This window comes from Antennarius striatus, chromosome 2 (genome assembly GCF_040054535.1).
Source record: "Antennarius striatus isolate MH-2024 chromosome 2, ASM4005453v1, whole genome shotgun sequence".
NCBI classification, from domain to species: domain Eukaryota; kingdom Metazoa; phylum Chordata; class Actinopteri; order Lophiiformes; family Antennariidae; genus Antennarius; species Antennarius striatus.
In genome coordinates, this window is record NC_090777.1 from 14,960,620 (window position 1) to 14,975,256 (window position 14,637).

Sequence of the window (14,637 nt, forward strand, 5' to 3'; positions counted from 1 at the left end):
GAATTAAAATGTTAGATAAAGAGGTTTTGTGTAGTCGGTGTGGTTTTCCACTCTGTGGCCAGTCTGCTCAGTTAAAAACCTTCAGGTGTCACATTTTCATGTGGTCACTGAATGTATGAAATGGATACCGTACATATTCTATGTTTGGATGACCTGATGCATCCATGTACAGCATTTTTAAGGAGATGCAAAGAAGCTTTATGACTGTAAAAGCTGGAATCATAAATTTCTTTAACAGAACCAACTTGCAAGAAAAGAAAACTAACAGGGACCGCCATCTGCTGGACATTATGGAGACTATACTAGATTGATATTACAATGACAAAAAATACTGTGTATAATAGGACTACTGATGACATGACATTGATAGTGATATTGACAGTAACTGGGGCTTTTCTTTGTAACACGAAGAAATTAAACATTATCAAACATACAGAACACACCAGCACAAGTTGGCAAGATTTATTTCAAAATATTTTAATAGAGAATTGCTTTTCCAAAATTATAGATATTGTAAAAGGAGGCACAATGGTGCAGTGGGTAGCGCTGTCGCCTCATAGCTACAAGCTTCAGTGTGTGTGAGTGGTTGTTTGTCTTTCATGTGGCCCCGTGATGCACTGGCAGAGTGTCCAGAGTGTCCCCCGCCTCTCTTCGTAAATCAGCTGGGAAAGCTTCATACAACACCCGTGACCCGCAAAGCAGTAGAAGATGAATGATTATATATATTGTAAAATAAAATAGAATTACTTAAATGTTTAATTTGTGTGTGTGTGTGTGTGTGTGTGTGTGGGTGTGTGTGTGTGTGTGTGTGTGTGTGTGTGTGTGTGTGTGTGTGTGTGTGTGTGTGTGTGTGTGTGTGTGTGTGTGTGTGTGTGTGTGTGTGTGTGTGTGTGTTCAGAGATGCTGCTGAAGCCACAGCGCTGTGTTGAGGAAGCAGTCAGCCTGTGTGTCGACCCGAGACAGAGAGTGTCCATCTTCCGGAAACCACAATAATCTGGTTGGACAAACAGAATAATCCCATCATTATTCTTGATGGCAGGCGGTATGAGGAGACAACGTGAGCTGGATTAAAACCTCTGTCATGTGACCTGGGAGTGTTTAATGTGGGCTGGGTTGTACCTGACAGGTAAAGCTCTGCTCTTCAGTGCTTTATAGAGTTCCAGACCCTGATGAGGAGAAACTCTTCTGTCTCTGCCACCCAACAGCAGAAGGACAGGAGCCTTGATCTGCAAACACACATACACACACTTGATTTAGAATATGTTTCTTCACGCGATTTCTGCAGGTTCTTCAAATAGGTAAGTGTTCTAACACAAGTGCAGAATTTTCTTTCAAGGTTTGGGGTCTAATGTATACTACAGTCGCTACAACATGTGTTAGACTCCAAGTCTTGCAGTACATTTTATGGCTCACTAGAGCTAGCGGGTAACATAATTTGCTCAATACATTTCTCTGTTGTGTTGCTCAGAAGTGCCATTAAATGTGTCTATATATAAATGTTTCCCCATTAAAAAATATATTTAAGCTGTTTTATTCATTAAACTGGGTGTTTTACGATGCTTTGTCCTCTTGGAGCTGAGAGGCTTAAAATTTCTGGTAGTAAAGTTGGTTTATGAATCGTAAGATAGAAATAACTTCAGGTCCAACAATGTGTTGGTTATTACAGCGTACAAATTAAAGGAAGAATTTACAGTGTAGGTGTCTGACCTGTGCAGCATGTGTGATCGGTGACTTTTCTAACATAGCAGCCAGAGTTTCAGCAGTGGGAATCTGGTCGTACGAATACTGAAGCCCCACGCTGGTGTAACGCCTGGAGACCAAAGAGCAGAGGAGGGACTTCAGCTTTAAAGTGGCTGAGATTTGATCAGTTTGGACACCAGGTTGTGTGTCTCACCAGTCCACTATGTCACTGGTTCCCAACAATGTAGCAGCATTGATGACAGGGTTCCTAGCAACACATGCTCTGTAAAAGTCCGGGTACTGGCCAACCAGGTGACAACAAAGGAAACCCCCGTGGGACCCACCAATCACAGCCAAGCATTTTGGGTCGAGGGTACTGTCCATCTGCAGTGCAGTCAGCACGGCCCTCTGGGAAAACAAAAAAACCTATTCGAACCACAAGGAGACACTCAGCTGTCTAAGACCAAACACACGACTAACATGGAACATTCATCCTATTTCCTGTTCATTTGTCTCAGTTTTTTCACTGAGCCTTGTTGTCAGCATACCTCTGTCCAGGACTCTGAGCCAGTACCTGAACGTCTTTCACATCCTGACTTCCAATCTGACCCAACAAGGACAAAATGCTGTCCTGACCGAAGCCTGTGGATCCTCTGTAGTTCACTGGGTGGAGAGGCACAGAAGGGTGGAGAGAAACGTGGTGTTTAAAAAAAGGCAGATAAAAAACTGAACAAATGAAACATGGTAATGGGAATCAGGGGATTGGGAAGGGGGACCTCTTCTGGAGAAGTTTAGCTTAGTCCGCACTTGAGTCTGGTTAACCAACTGACCTAAAGAGCTCAAGAAAGATTGTAGATTTATTTTTTTTAAAAACTGTTGTAGATTTACTATGGTATTCACCATAAACAGTTCTGTCAGCAGTTATGGGTAAAACTGGTGTCATATGCAGAAAAGTTTCCTTCAGGATATGGTGTGAAAAACAAAGAAAATAAAAAAGGAATCAATTCAATCAGTTCTTTATGTATAAAATCTGTCAACAAGAACAACAATTCAGACATCTTTTGGAAATGTGTTGGCAGATAAGATCGACACCCTTCTCATATCTGTCATATCTAACCTTGAAGATAAAGCAAAGTTAGCTGCTGAGTGGAAAAATGTCATTGAGCAGCAGTATTTATGTAAAAAGAACAAAAACAGAAGAGACATTTCACCCATCAGCACAGCGAAGCCCAGTTTAACAAGTCCAGCTGTGGTGCAGTTCCACTCTGCTGGAAACTGGGAGTGGGGGCCACCTGTGGAAACATAAAAAGCCAGATTGAACATAGAAATACAGTTTCTTTCTACATTAAACAGAAATGAAATGACCACAAAAGTAAAGTGAAGTGAAGGAGACACACCATGGATGAAGGCTACCAGTGGTAACTTGTCTTTGAGGGGAGAACAAGATGGCTTCACCAGGACGGCCCCGAAATCTAATCCAGCTGTTGGGAGACAGACATTAAACATTAAAAACAAAGAATATTAAAACCACAGGTCTGCATCAGTGACTGTGTGGATGTCTGTCACATGTTTACAGAAGTGTGTGTTGTCTTCCGCTGGAGTAGGTGTAACATCTAGAACAGTCCAGTGGAAGTCGAAGGTCCTGATAGGCTGCTGCAGGGTCAGCCAGGCCACAGCCTCCCCGACAGAAGGGAGGAAACCCACCCTCTGCAAATATGTGCATGTCCAGAGACGAACAGTGACACAGAGAAGAAATGCCTTCAATCCAGTTAATGCCGTTCAGCAAAGCAGTCATGGTGTTTCATGGCAGTGCTAGAGTCAAACCAGAGTGGGGGGAACTGTGGGGCTGGAGCAGCAGACGACCATCAGGTCCTTCTGGACCGTCAGCAGCTTCCAGCTGCCATAGAACCTGGAAGGGTCAGAGGTGCCTGCAGAGAGTAGATGACACAGAGACAAAGGCAGGAGTAACCAAGAGGTAAAAGACAGATATAAATACAAACATATAAAGAAAAGGTAAATACTTTGAAGGAGGTTCGGAAATGCTACAATGATTTTTAATTGAAAAGTTGTCGTATAAGCCAACAGTTCTTAAACTATTTAGCATATAAATGCAAAGTGCAGTAAAACTGTATTTGACTTTAAGTTGTGGTGTTTTTTCAGTCTTTGACTGGAATGATTAAATCAACTAAATATAAGTGGAACTAGAACCAAGCGGGTCACAGACTGCAACATCCGAGACACCCCTCAATTCAAAATTTTACCCTGACCTACTTGCATATGTCAAAAATCAAAGCTAGTGCTTCGATTCATAGTCTTACTTAAACTGGCAGTCTCCCTCGTCTTTCTATCTTATCCGGTTCCTGAATGTACAAAAGTTGGAATTTGACCTTGACCTAGTTTTCTCAAGGTCATCATCTATTTTCATCCTCTTTGCCACCCGAGTAATATGCTTTTTGTTTAATCCTTGTATCTGCAATGGTTGCAAAGATATTTGGTGGACTAACTAACAGACAGACTAACAGACATGAACAGACGGACGAACACACAAACACTGCCAATACAATACATCACTGCTTTGAAGCGGGATGTAACAAGAGAGAAGGGAGGTAGAGAAGGAAGAGGACATGACAAAGGGTCGGCAATAGGAGTAGAGGGAAATGGGAAGTTGTCCCTCTACTCCACTAGGTCACTAGGTATTGAAAGAGGTTGGGGAGGCCAATGGGTGGAGTGAATCGGGGGGGGGGGGGTTGCACTCTCCCTACCAGAGAGAGACGTAACAGTTCTTGATCTTCTGTCGACCATGAAGAGATCCTGAGAGAGGAAGAGGAGTGTAAAGGAGTTGTGGAAAGTTTCTATACTGCAGGTAAATAAGACAGATTTACACAAGAACAGTGATTTCACTTTGATATTAGCTCTGCATAAATGTGGAATAAAAGGGAAACAAGAAGTCTAGAAAAACTCTCAGAAAAAGCAGAATCTGTGAAGCTCATTGATCACATTTGGCTCAGACCTTTTCACGTGTAAAATCATAGAAAAGAGCTGAAACAAGTCACCTGTTGATCCAACTACTGCTACTAAATAGTTGTCAGTACCTTCCAGTTTCTGCAGGCGCTGCTGAATAAAACTCTCTGACTGTCTGCAGACCAGCAGCAAGGAGGCAGAGCTTCATACACACCTGCAAACTCACCTGCAACACACACAGACGGACTGAACACACTATCCCTGGATCCCTCTTCCATTGTCCTCAGCTTCAAGCGTTTTACTGGGATTTTGGTGCACCTTCCAATTTTGGTTCTTTCAGGAATTACCAGGGATGTGTCCTGATAGTTTTAATCCTCGTGATGTGGCTCCTTGACCATAAAACCCAACCCCCCCAGAATTTGGAACACAATATTTGACCAGTGGTTTCATTCCGGATCCAACTCAACAACTTTTGATGACGCGTTCGACTAAACACCAAACTTAACCGACAGTTTCAGCCACAGTCTGATATTATTTGAGTTCTGTGTCAGTATATTTGTCACCTCACAATCAAGCCCTATAGTGTATCCTGTACTGTAGCTAACACTACTGCAGTGTACATACCGGTCTGTGGTCTATTTATAACATCCAGAAGGGTGGATGTCTCCCCACTCTTCAGGTCAACCTGTGTACAATCAAGAGCCACTGTTAACATGAAGAACACAGAGATGTGCATAAATAAACACACACAGTAACAAAGTACCTGCTGCAGACTGAGACACTGGTGGTGTGGACCAAACACTCGACCCTGCAGGTAGATGAGCGTGAGCCCATCTGGACTCATCCGGGGACACGACACCGACTGATTGACTCCAGACAGACATTCTGGTTTGTAGAGAGGAGGACAGACGGAGATCAATGAGGTGATGGAGAGTGTGTGTAAAAACAAAATCCAGAGATGATGTGCTCACCACAGTGTCCATCCAGGTCCAGCTTGAATAACGCTGACCTGTCACAAAGTTCCAAGAGAAGGAGACACAAAATGTAATGAATGCCCACTGTTAGGTGGCCTGCGACACAAATGTTGCAGAAATGTCCAGTTTTACTCTGACTGGGGATTTTCCTTTTTTTATCTTAACATAAATAACTAAATTTTTGCCTATTCCAGTATTGGAGTTGCTGCTTTCCCTTGTGGTTCATGCATCTTGCTCTCTAACCTGCGATTGGAGCAGAACTTGAGTCCGAGTCGGAAGGGTTCATGGTACCAACCAACAAAAAACACAGCCTGACTGCTGGGAGCCCACAGAGCCTGGAGGACAGCAGGAAAAGCAACCAGAGTGAGCATTAGACTAGTCCAAGAGGACAGATGACTGTAAAGATTAATAAAGATTAATAAAGATCAGCCAATCAAATCAATCAGCTGAAGAAGCTATGGCTATGAACTCACCTGTCCAGGTGAGACATCAGGCGGGACGCCCCGCAGAACGCTGACGGAGCTGCTCTGCAGATTCACCATACAAATCACTGGAACGCTCTTACTGGTCAGCGCCTCGCCCCAGTCTTCCCAGTATATACTCCTGTCCTGATTGAGCACGGGAACACTTCTCTGTATCTGTTATGTCATAAATGTGTGTAACCTCCATGGTGTATGTGAGCGATACCTTCCCTGCAGGTAGAGCATCACATGATTCTGAATTGTTCTTGCTCTTCTCTGCAACATACAACAGTTTGTTCTCGCACGGTGACCAGGACAGGCTGCCAAACTGGGCTGCAAACACACACAAACACCAATAGGAGGCAATAAGAGGTGTGGCATGTGCTTCAACAAATGCCACACAGGCAATGCTTGCCGATCAGCGTGTCTCACCATCATCGTAAACTCTGCCATGTTTGTTGAGAGCCGTGAGATTGAGGCATGTCTGAAGGCCATGACGATCCCATATCTAAAAACAAACACCCATCAACAACAGTCTGTGCCACCATCGATCTCCCACTGGATACGATCGTCTGTTGTTCTCACCTCCAGGAGCTGGTGTGGACCTGTTTCCCTGACAACGGCCCTCAAGCCTTGGATGGGAGAGTGTCCACTTACTAACCTGAGGAGCAAGGAAAAAAACTACACCGTTGACGAAAGGTTCAACCAGGTGTGTGTGTGTGTGTGTGTGTGTGTGTGTGTGTGTGTGTGTGTGTGTGTGTGTGTGTGTGTGTGTGTGTGTGTGTGTGTGTGTGTGTGCTCACTCTCCAGACTTAGGTACACAGGGTTGACCTGGGAGAGCAGTCCTGATGCTCCTATGGTTGCTGCTGTCAGGAATCAGGGTCCACTGCTGGTGGAAGCGGAGTCTGGATCCCCGGACCAAGTCGTTCTGACTCCACTCTGGATGGTGATGCAGTGAGAAGACACAAATATTTTAATCATCCAAATCAATACACTAAGAGCACAAAGAGGCCAAGACTTCAAAATGTATCTAGATGAGTCAAGCTTCCTGGTTTACAGGATTATCAGACGATTACAGATTTAGGGGGCCGGCAGTAGCTCAGCGGGTTGTCCTATGATCACAAGATTGGCGTTTCGATTCCTGTTCCGGTCACCTCAGAGTGTGAGCTGACAGTGGGAGGTGTCAGCTCACCTCCCGAGCACTGCCGAGGCGCCGTTGTAAGCGGGAACTGCCCGCCACTCTACCCCCCTCCCCCACTGCCTGCCTACAGGCCCCTTGTGTGTGTGTGTGTGTGTGTGTGTGTGTGTGTGTGTGTGTGTGTGTGTGTGTCCAGGGCCTATACACACTTATATGCATGGGATTGACTAATGGATTACTAGAGTGTGCTACTCTAGTTAGTATGTTTGTATGACAGTTTATTATTCCATATGTTTAAGTGTTAAGGTTTCACAGGTCTTACAAAATACTTGTGGTGTACGGTGGTGTTGCAGGTGGGCTGATTACCAGGACTTCTACAAACACTATGGCTGTGCGGTCAGGCACAGGGAAACACTCAAGAATCCTTTTGTTGTAATTTATTATTTCTCTCTGAGGGCAGCACATGCATCAATGAGTGAGGCTGATAGCAATCAAGGCTGGTTTTCTCTGAATAGAACAGAAACTAAGCATAAGCATACATGAAATGTGTAACACAAATATCTCTATACAACAACCGAACAACAACACAAGGCATATGTCTATCATCAAACAACATAAAGATACCAGCTAGATTTTTCATTTAAACATGGATACCAGGGGAACTCACATTCTCACACAGACAAACAAATGCTGTCAGATGAGTGTAGGGACCTGCTGCAAGGCAAATGAAAAAAATTCACAACAGCCGCCCCTCAAATATGAATCTCATATTTGACTCCTGTGAGGAGCATCAGGGAGTGGTTATAGGGTCAGTGTCTGGGATGGCAGGTATCAGTGTCTGGGATGGCAGGTAAGGCAATCGATTTACACACCGGACTTTTGTAGATCTTCCCTTTAATCTTGACCTCTGCTACACAAACCTTTCCATCATGACTGGGTAGGAGACGTTTGACCTGTCCAATGGGCCAATGGGCACGTGGCAAGTGAGGGTCAATTACCATGACGACAATGGATGATGCAAGGTTGGGTGTGTCCGTTGCTGAAGAGTAGGGAGGTAGTATTTAATAAACTGAGTCCAAAATTGTTCCGCTAAAACTTGACTGTGGCGCCATCTATGGTTGGTTAAGAGTTCTACATCTCGGAATATGGCATGTGGGAGTGATGCATCCAGCCTCCCCATGAGAAGAAGATTGGGGGTCACTGGACAGTGCCAGACCAATCCCAGAGTTCCTACTTGAGGTTCAGCGCGATTCTCATTGAGCCACAGCTCTGAAGAGGCTGACTGTGCATCCAGGGGCAGATGTTGGACAACGGTAGGACTGTTGCTTGCCCATTGGCGGATCTCAAATCCACTTTCTGCCAAAAGGGAGCGCAGGCGGTCCAGCGTCTTGGCCTCAAGAGCGGAGAGGAGGCTCTGTAAACAATTGTCCACATAAAAGGACTGGAGGACAGACTGAAGAATGTGCTCATTACCTCGCTGTGAACTTTTGACATGGCTATGAAGAGCAGATATGGCATAGCAAGGACTGGAGGTTATACCAAAGGGTAAGACTTGCCACTCGTAGACACTGACAGGTGCATCTCTTTCCATGTGTCTCCAGATGCAACGAAAGAGAAGTCGGTCTTCTGGCAAAATTCTAATCTGATGGAAAATGGATTTGATGTCTCCACTGATAGCATAGTGGTACTGTCTGAAATGCAGAAGAAAACCAATCAGTGATGTACCTAGAACTGGACCAGGAAGGAGATACTGGTTCAGACTGTGACCTTGGTATTTGAAGGAGCAGTTAAAGACAACGCGGTGTTTACCATTATGCTCCACGAGATGATGGGGAATATACCAAGACTCGCTGCACTCACTTCCCTCCAGAGGAGTGAGGCATTTGCCGTCATCCTGCTGCAGTAACTTCTTCATTCCGTGGTTATAAATAGTGTCCCATTCCGGATAATGGAGTAACTGCCGTTCGGTACGACGGAGAGAGGCCATAACTGCTGACTTGGGAGTTTTTAGAACAGGGGCACTTCTAATCCGAGGTAGGGGGGTTGCGTATCGGTTGATACCATCTACTGTGACACGTGTTGTCTTAGAGGTAAGCTGATCCAAAGCTTCATCCTGCTTGGATCTAGTAGCAGGTTTGTTGCTCTGAAAGAGAAGGATGTCTACTTACCACAGTTTCTCCACATTGTGGCAGAGATCGGACTGACTGAATGGCTCTCAAGAAACAGGGTTTGGACTACATTTACAGATTCTGTCTCAGCAGCAGTAGAGTCTTCAGGAGTCAGGGAAGCATAGTTGGACCCTGAAGAGCCCAGCCCAGGCAGGTGTGTACAGGAGCGGGGCCCTCACCAGGACCAAGACGCACCCTCTCAATGGGGCAGAAAAGATGGGGATGGTCCGACCCAATAAGCACGACAGGCTGAATCCGGTTGAATGGCTGGATGGGTAGACCTTGCAGGTGTCAGAAGCAGTGGAAGATCTGAGCAGGGTAAGTCTGCTCGGCTAAGCCAAGATCAAAAAAGGTAAAGGCTTCCATGATTAAGAATTTCTTAAGGGGGTTGGAAGCAGAGGAGATGTTGAATATCACTTTATTGCCCTCAAGCAATTCAGTGCCTTGACGAACAGTTCTTAGAACGAAGGACTCTGCCGCCCCATCTAGCTTAAGGTAAGAAGCAGCAGTGGGCAATAGCATTGTCCGTTAGGAACCGTCATCAAGTATGGCGTAGGTTCAAGCTCTATTCCTCTGTAACTTAAGAGCACTTTCTCAACCTTCAGGAGGACTTTGGAACTACAGCTGGAGTGGATCAGGTAAGATACTCCAGTGGGGGCCTTTCTCCTTTTAGCTTCATACAGGATGTCAAGGTGCTTTCCATTACGTTTTGGGCATGGCTTCTTGAGGTCACAGTCCAGTGCTCTATGCTCACGTGCACATAATTGGCTTTGATGGGTGGTTTCCTCTCCTTCCCATATTGATTAGTTTGCATTTGTCAGTTGTAACTGACTTGTGATGTTAACATCTGGTCCTCTGCCTCAGTTTCCAGCCATGTAGCAAAGTCGACAAGGTTGTATGAGGTTCCTGGATGGGTGGTACAGACACAACAAGCATAGTTGGTAACTAACTCTGGAGGCAACTTAGCCATAAGGTTCTGCACATGGGAAGCACAAGCTAACTCTGCTTGTCCTTCGACACTACCTAGAGACTGTAGCATATCGACAAGTGCTCTAACTCTGCTGGCAAAATCACTGAAGCCTTTTGTGTCCCCAGTTCGAAGGGGAGAGTTTGAATTGCACTTATTTCACTAAGTACCAGCTGATGTGGCTGGCCATAACGTTGTTGCAGGGCAGCTAGTGCACAGGTGTAAGGATATGGGCTGTTGGCATAGGAGAGTGCAAGGTGGCGAGCAGAATCCAGCTTCAGACCTGGTGGTGTGACGCTTGAGTTCGAAGGTTCGAAGCTCCGAAGCGTGTGCCGAGTAGGGGAGGGGATTTCCTACGAAGTGTGTATAGAGGCTTGCTTCATCTGAGGGAGGAGCTGTAAATGATTACGTCCGAAGCATCGCCGGGTAGTGAGGCTTCGGGCGTGACGTTCCGTATCGAGACTTCCATCACGGGAACGCCTCGCTATGCAGCTGATACCATGTGTCTGATTCAGCTCGTGACACAGGCTTTAACACCGATATAAAGCGATCACACTCCATTCAGAATGTGGTTGTTTGGTGGAGAGTTGTGGTTATCTAGTGTGGAGACAGTTTGGAATATGGATAGAGTTAGATATATTTTGGAGAGAGGTATAGATAGTGTGGAGAGAGTTTGTTTAGGAGAGAATCAGGAAATGCCAAAAAAGTGAAGTTGTCCCCTATGTGGGCACATTTTGATCTTATTGCTCCCAAGAAAGTATGTCAATATTTCTACAGTTGTCTTTCATAATTAATGTTGGTTTCATAATTAATATTGGTTAGTATTGGTTGCACAATTCTATTTATCTTCAGCTGTCTTTGCTTTTGTACAAGGTGAAGTGTAAGCTGTGTGATATTGTGTGTGATATAGCTGTCTGATATAGTGTGTGATATTAATATTTGTGCATTGTTTTTTACTATCTTTGGTTTGAAGGAAAATCTCAAATAGATCAACACCTGGTCAGCATGGTGATCGGGGACACCTAGCCATTCACCATTGTGGACGACAAAAGGATGTAAAAGATTTGTTAAATCTTTAAATCCTAGCTATGTTCTCCCCACTAAAACGGTATTGAAATCATGAAAAATGGTGCTTTTACTGAATAAATCCGTAAACTATGTGGACAGACAGGACCGAGGCTCAGACCTGGGTCCATTAGTCACAGGACAGCCACACTGCACACTGCTTCACAGCCATGTGGTACTCTGAACGTATATGCTTTTTCATTTCTTTAGGCCCTGAAAGCCATGGTGGAGGCTGCATATGACAAAATGAAGCAGAAAGCAAAGCATTGAGAAGGCAGCAGCTGTGAGTGTGACAGCAGACGTGTGGACCTCAATTAACACAGAGGCCTATCTCGCTGTCACCTGCCATTTCATTGATGACTCCACCTTGTTGAATACAGTTCTGGAAGTGCAACATTTCCCCAAGGCGCACACTGCTGACAATATTGCACAAGTTAAAAGGTCACTTATGACAGAATAGGGGATAGATGACACAGTTACATGCCTTGTAACGAATGGAGCCACCAATATGGGGGCTTGTGCAAGAGAGCTACAGCTCAAACACGCTGTATGTGTAGCGCATACCCTCAATTTGGTAGTGAAGAAGGCCTGACACCATCCTGATACCTGAGCTCCGTGACATCCGTGCCAAGTCCAGGAAAATAGTGGGTTATTTCAGAAACAGTACCACTGCAAAGGTCCGTCTGTGGCTTAAGTATAGTTTCTTTAATAGTTTTTTATAGTCCTGCTGTCTTGACAATTGAATTAATTCTTCTCTAATAGTATTTTATAAGGAGAGGCTGGCTGTCGTGCAGGAACAATTGGGGAAGCCTCAGCTCAAGCTAATCCAGGAAGTAGAAACCCACTGGAACAGTATGTATAATATGCTGGTGAGATTACTTAGGCAAAGAGAGCCAGTGGGCGCTGTATTAGCAAGTCTAAAAACAAAAATCTCCCCTCTTTCATTGGAGGAATACAGAATAATTTCTGATTGTCTGACTGTTTTGGAATCAATAAATGATGCAACCACTGAGCTATATCAAGAAAAAAGGGTGTCTGGCTCCAAGGTCATACCTTTGCTGTCCATGGTGGACCATTGACTCACAGACTCAATAGAAAGATCACAATCCATTGGGTCTTCTCTGGCCAACAAGCTAAGGATTCCCTTGAGGGAAAGGCTGGATAGAATACAGTCGATGAGTATTATGTACATCGCAATACTCCTGGACCCAAGGTTCCGGAAAATTGGGTTTCTCAGCTATGGAAGAACAATTGAAGCAGAAACCTGACTGAAAGCGGAATGTGCTTCTATAATATTGGAAAGCTGGAGGACCCCCTTCAATATTGGGAAGAGACAGAAATATGTATATCCTAATTTGTATAAATTAGCTGTGGCATTCTTGTGTACGCCTGCCTCATCTGTGCCCTTTGAGCGGGTGTTTTCAAAGGCAGGAGAAATATTGTCTAAAAAAAGAAATTTCCTTAAATTGTTGTTTTTAAATAAAAACTAACGATGTCACCAAAGCATAATCACTGGCCGTACCTCCATATTACAGGAGCACAATCATTGTCCCAACCCCAACCACCCTCCCCTCACTGTACATGTTTATTTGCTCATGAGGAAAAAGAAAATAATCACTTACCATACTGCCGGTGTGTGTGTAATATATACAGTATATATATATATATATATATATATATATATATATATATATATATATATATATATATATATATATATATATATATATATATACTGTATGTGTGTGTGTGTGTGTATATATATATATACTGTATATATAAAACAATCACTAAAGTATACATGTAATGCATACTTTTTTCTTGCTGACAGCTTTATTCACAGGCTTTCTGCAAAAGGCCACACACTTCAAACTCATGCCACCTGATATTTTACCATCCAGTAGATGTCGTACTAGAGCAAATGAAGCCTCATGAAGCTTCTAACCAGCGTGAACCGACTGCAATGAAAAGCTTCAGTGCTTCATGGGGCTTCATCTGCCCATCACTACTCACACCTGGTCTCCAATTTATCAACTATCCTGCCTCAAAAGCCTCCCACTTCCTGATCCTCCCATCTGCTCCTCCTCTGAGCCTGCTCTTCGCAACAGGTCTCCTACTTAGACGTTGCTACAGGGGATATAGTGTCCAGACTTGTGAACACATCAACACCTGAACCTGGATTCTAGACAAGTTTATGTCCACTGCCAAGATTTATATTTGAACAAATCTAGACACATCCAAAGAGAAGGGTGTGTTTTCACCAGTCAGTCTAATTGTTGGTTTGTTTCTCAGCAAGATTACACAATAACTAATGAACAGGTTTCCATGATACATGGTGAGAGGATTGGTCTTCAGTCACAACTACATTTTGATGTGAATACAAATAAAAGGATACTCAATGATTTTTTTTTTCCTATGTTGTTTTGCAAATTCTCAACACAAGAACGATACATGAATTTTGAAAACTAGATCAGGTATGTTGAAGGAAGTGGTGTCTCTAAGTCTGAAATGGTGCAGGTCCTTCAGATCCTGCTGATCTGGCTTGGTGGCATGAATGCTTTGTTTCCATGACAACCACAAAAATATTTATATTCAATTAATTTAAAAAATATATATTTGTGAAAGCATACTTTTTTCATCCCTTCATACCAAATACGGGGATAAATTGAAACAGAATTTCTGATTTACTAACGACTTTCAGAGCTTCCATCTCTCGGTCCAAACAGGTCGTCACCAGCAGAGTTCAACCCCTGAACCTGGCCGAGAGGCGGGTACCTGCAGCCACGGTGTATGCCCGGAGCTCCGGCAGCTGCTCCTCAGTCACATGGGCACCAACAGGCGCAGAGGGGCCGCTGACCTCCGAGTACAGACCGCTGATTTTTCCGGGGTCCATCTGCGTCAGAGTTGACATTTAAATCCGCTATCTGTCACAGAGGCGTTATAACAACTGTCATGAAACAAACTTGCGTTTTTTTGTGACCGTGATACAATTTCCGATTTGCGGATGTTTCTGTTCGGCCGCTCTGCTCGGTGACTCCTCCCCTGTAGTTCTTTAGTGACTTGAACGTCCCCTCTGGACTTCACCCAGCATCCAACCACGATGACTCCAGCCCCACGCGGCCGCCATGTTGGCGTCATGAACGGACGGTACCACTGCGGCTCGTTTACAGGGGTGTACTGCACGACAGGTCCGCAAGGTGGCAGCACACAATTGCTACATATG

The 14,637-nt window shown here is 44.4% G+C and overlaps 1 protein-coding gene across 1 annotated transcript; it reads right to left on the reverse strand.

Moving 5' to 3' along the window:
* Positions 1-457: 457 nt before the first annotated feature.
* Positions 458-14,542, reverse strand: zgc:136971 (S9 family peptidase). The gene is made up of 21 exons (XM_068335492.1): positions 14,190-14,542; positions 6,880-7,015; positions 6,662-6,737; positions 6,509-6,584; positions 6,303-6,409; positions 6,089-6,223; positions 5,859-5,950; positions 5,613-5,650; positions 5,405-5,526; positions 5,266-5,326; positions 4,773-4,867; positions 4,443-4,491; positions 3,505-3,608; positions 3,255-3,387; positions 3,078-3,161; positions 2,892-2,972; positions 2,255-2,343; positions 1,895-2,088; positions 1,708-1,810; positions 1,120-1,226; positions 458-994 (listed from the first exon to the last, which is right to left on the reverse strand). The coding sequence occupies exons 1-21, from the start codon at positions 14,323-14,325 to the stop codon at positions 895-897; spliced, it is 2,118 nt and encodes a 705-aa protein (XP_068191593.1). The 5' UTR covers positions 14,326-14,542; the 3' UTR covers positions 458-894.
* Positions 14,543-14,637: the final 95 nt, after the last annotated feature.

Bases quoted from the DNA above. Each gene is read 5' to 3' on its own strand.
- zgc:136971 (XM_068335492.1), bottom strand. From the start codon at position 14,325: ATGTCAACTCTGACGCAGATGGACCCCGGAAAAATCAGCGGTCTGTAC. The intron at 7,016-14,189 runs GTACCCGCCTCT...ATCACCATCCAG, and splicing joins GGCATACACCGTGGCTGCAG to AGTGGAGTCAGAACGACTTG. The intron at 4,492-4,772 runs GTACTGACAACT...TTCCTCTCTCAG, and splicing joins GCGCCTGCAGAAACTGGAAG to GATCTCTTCATGGTCGACAG.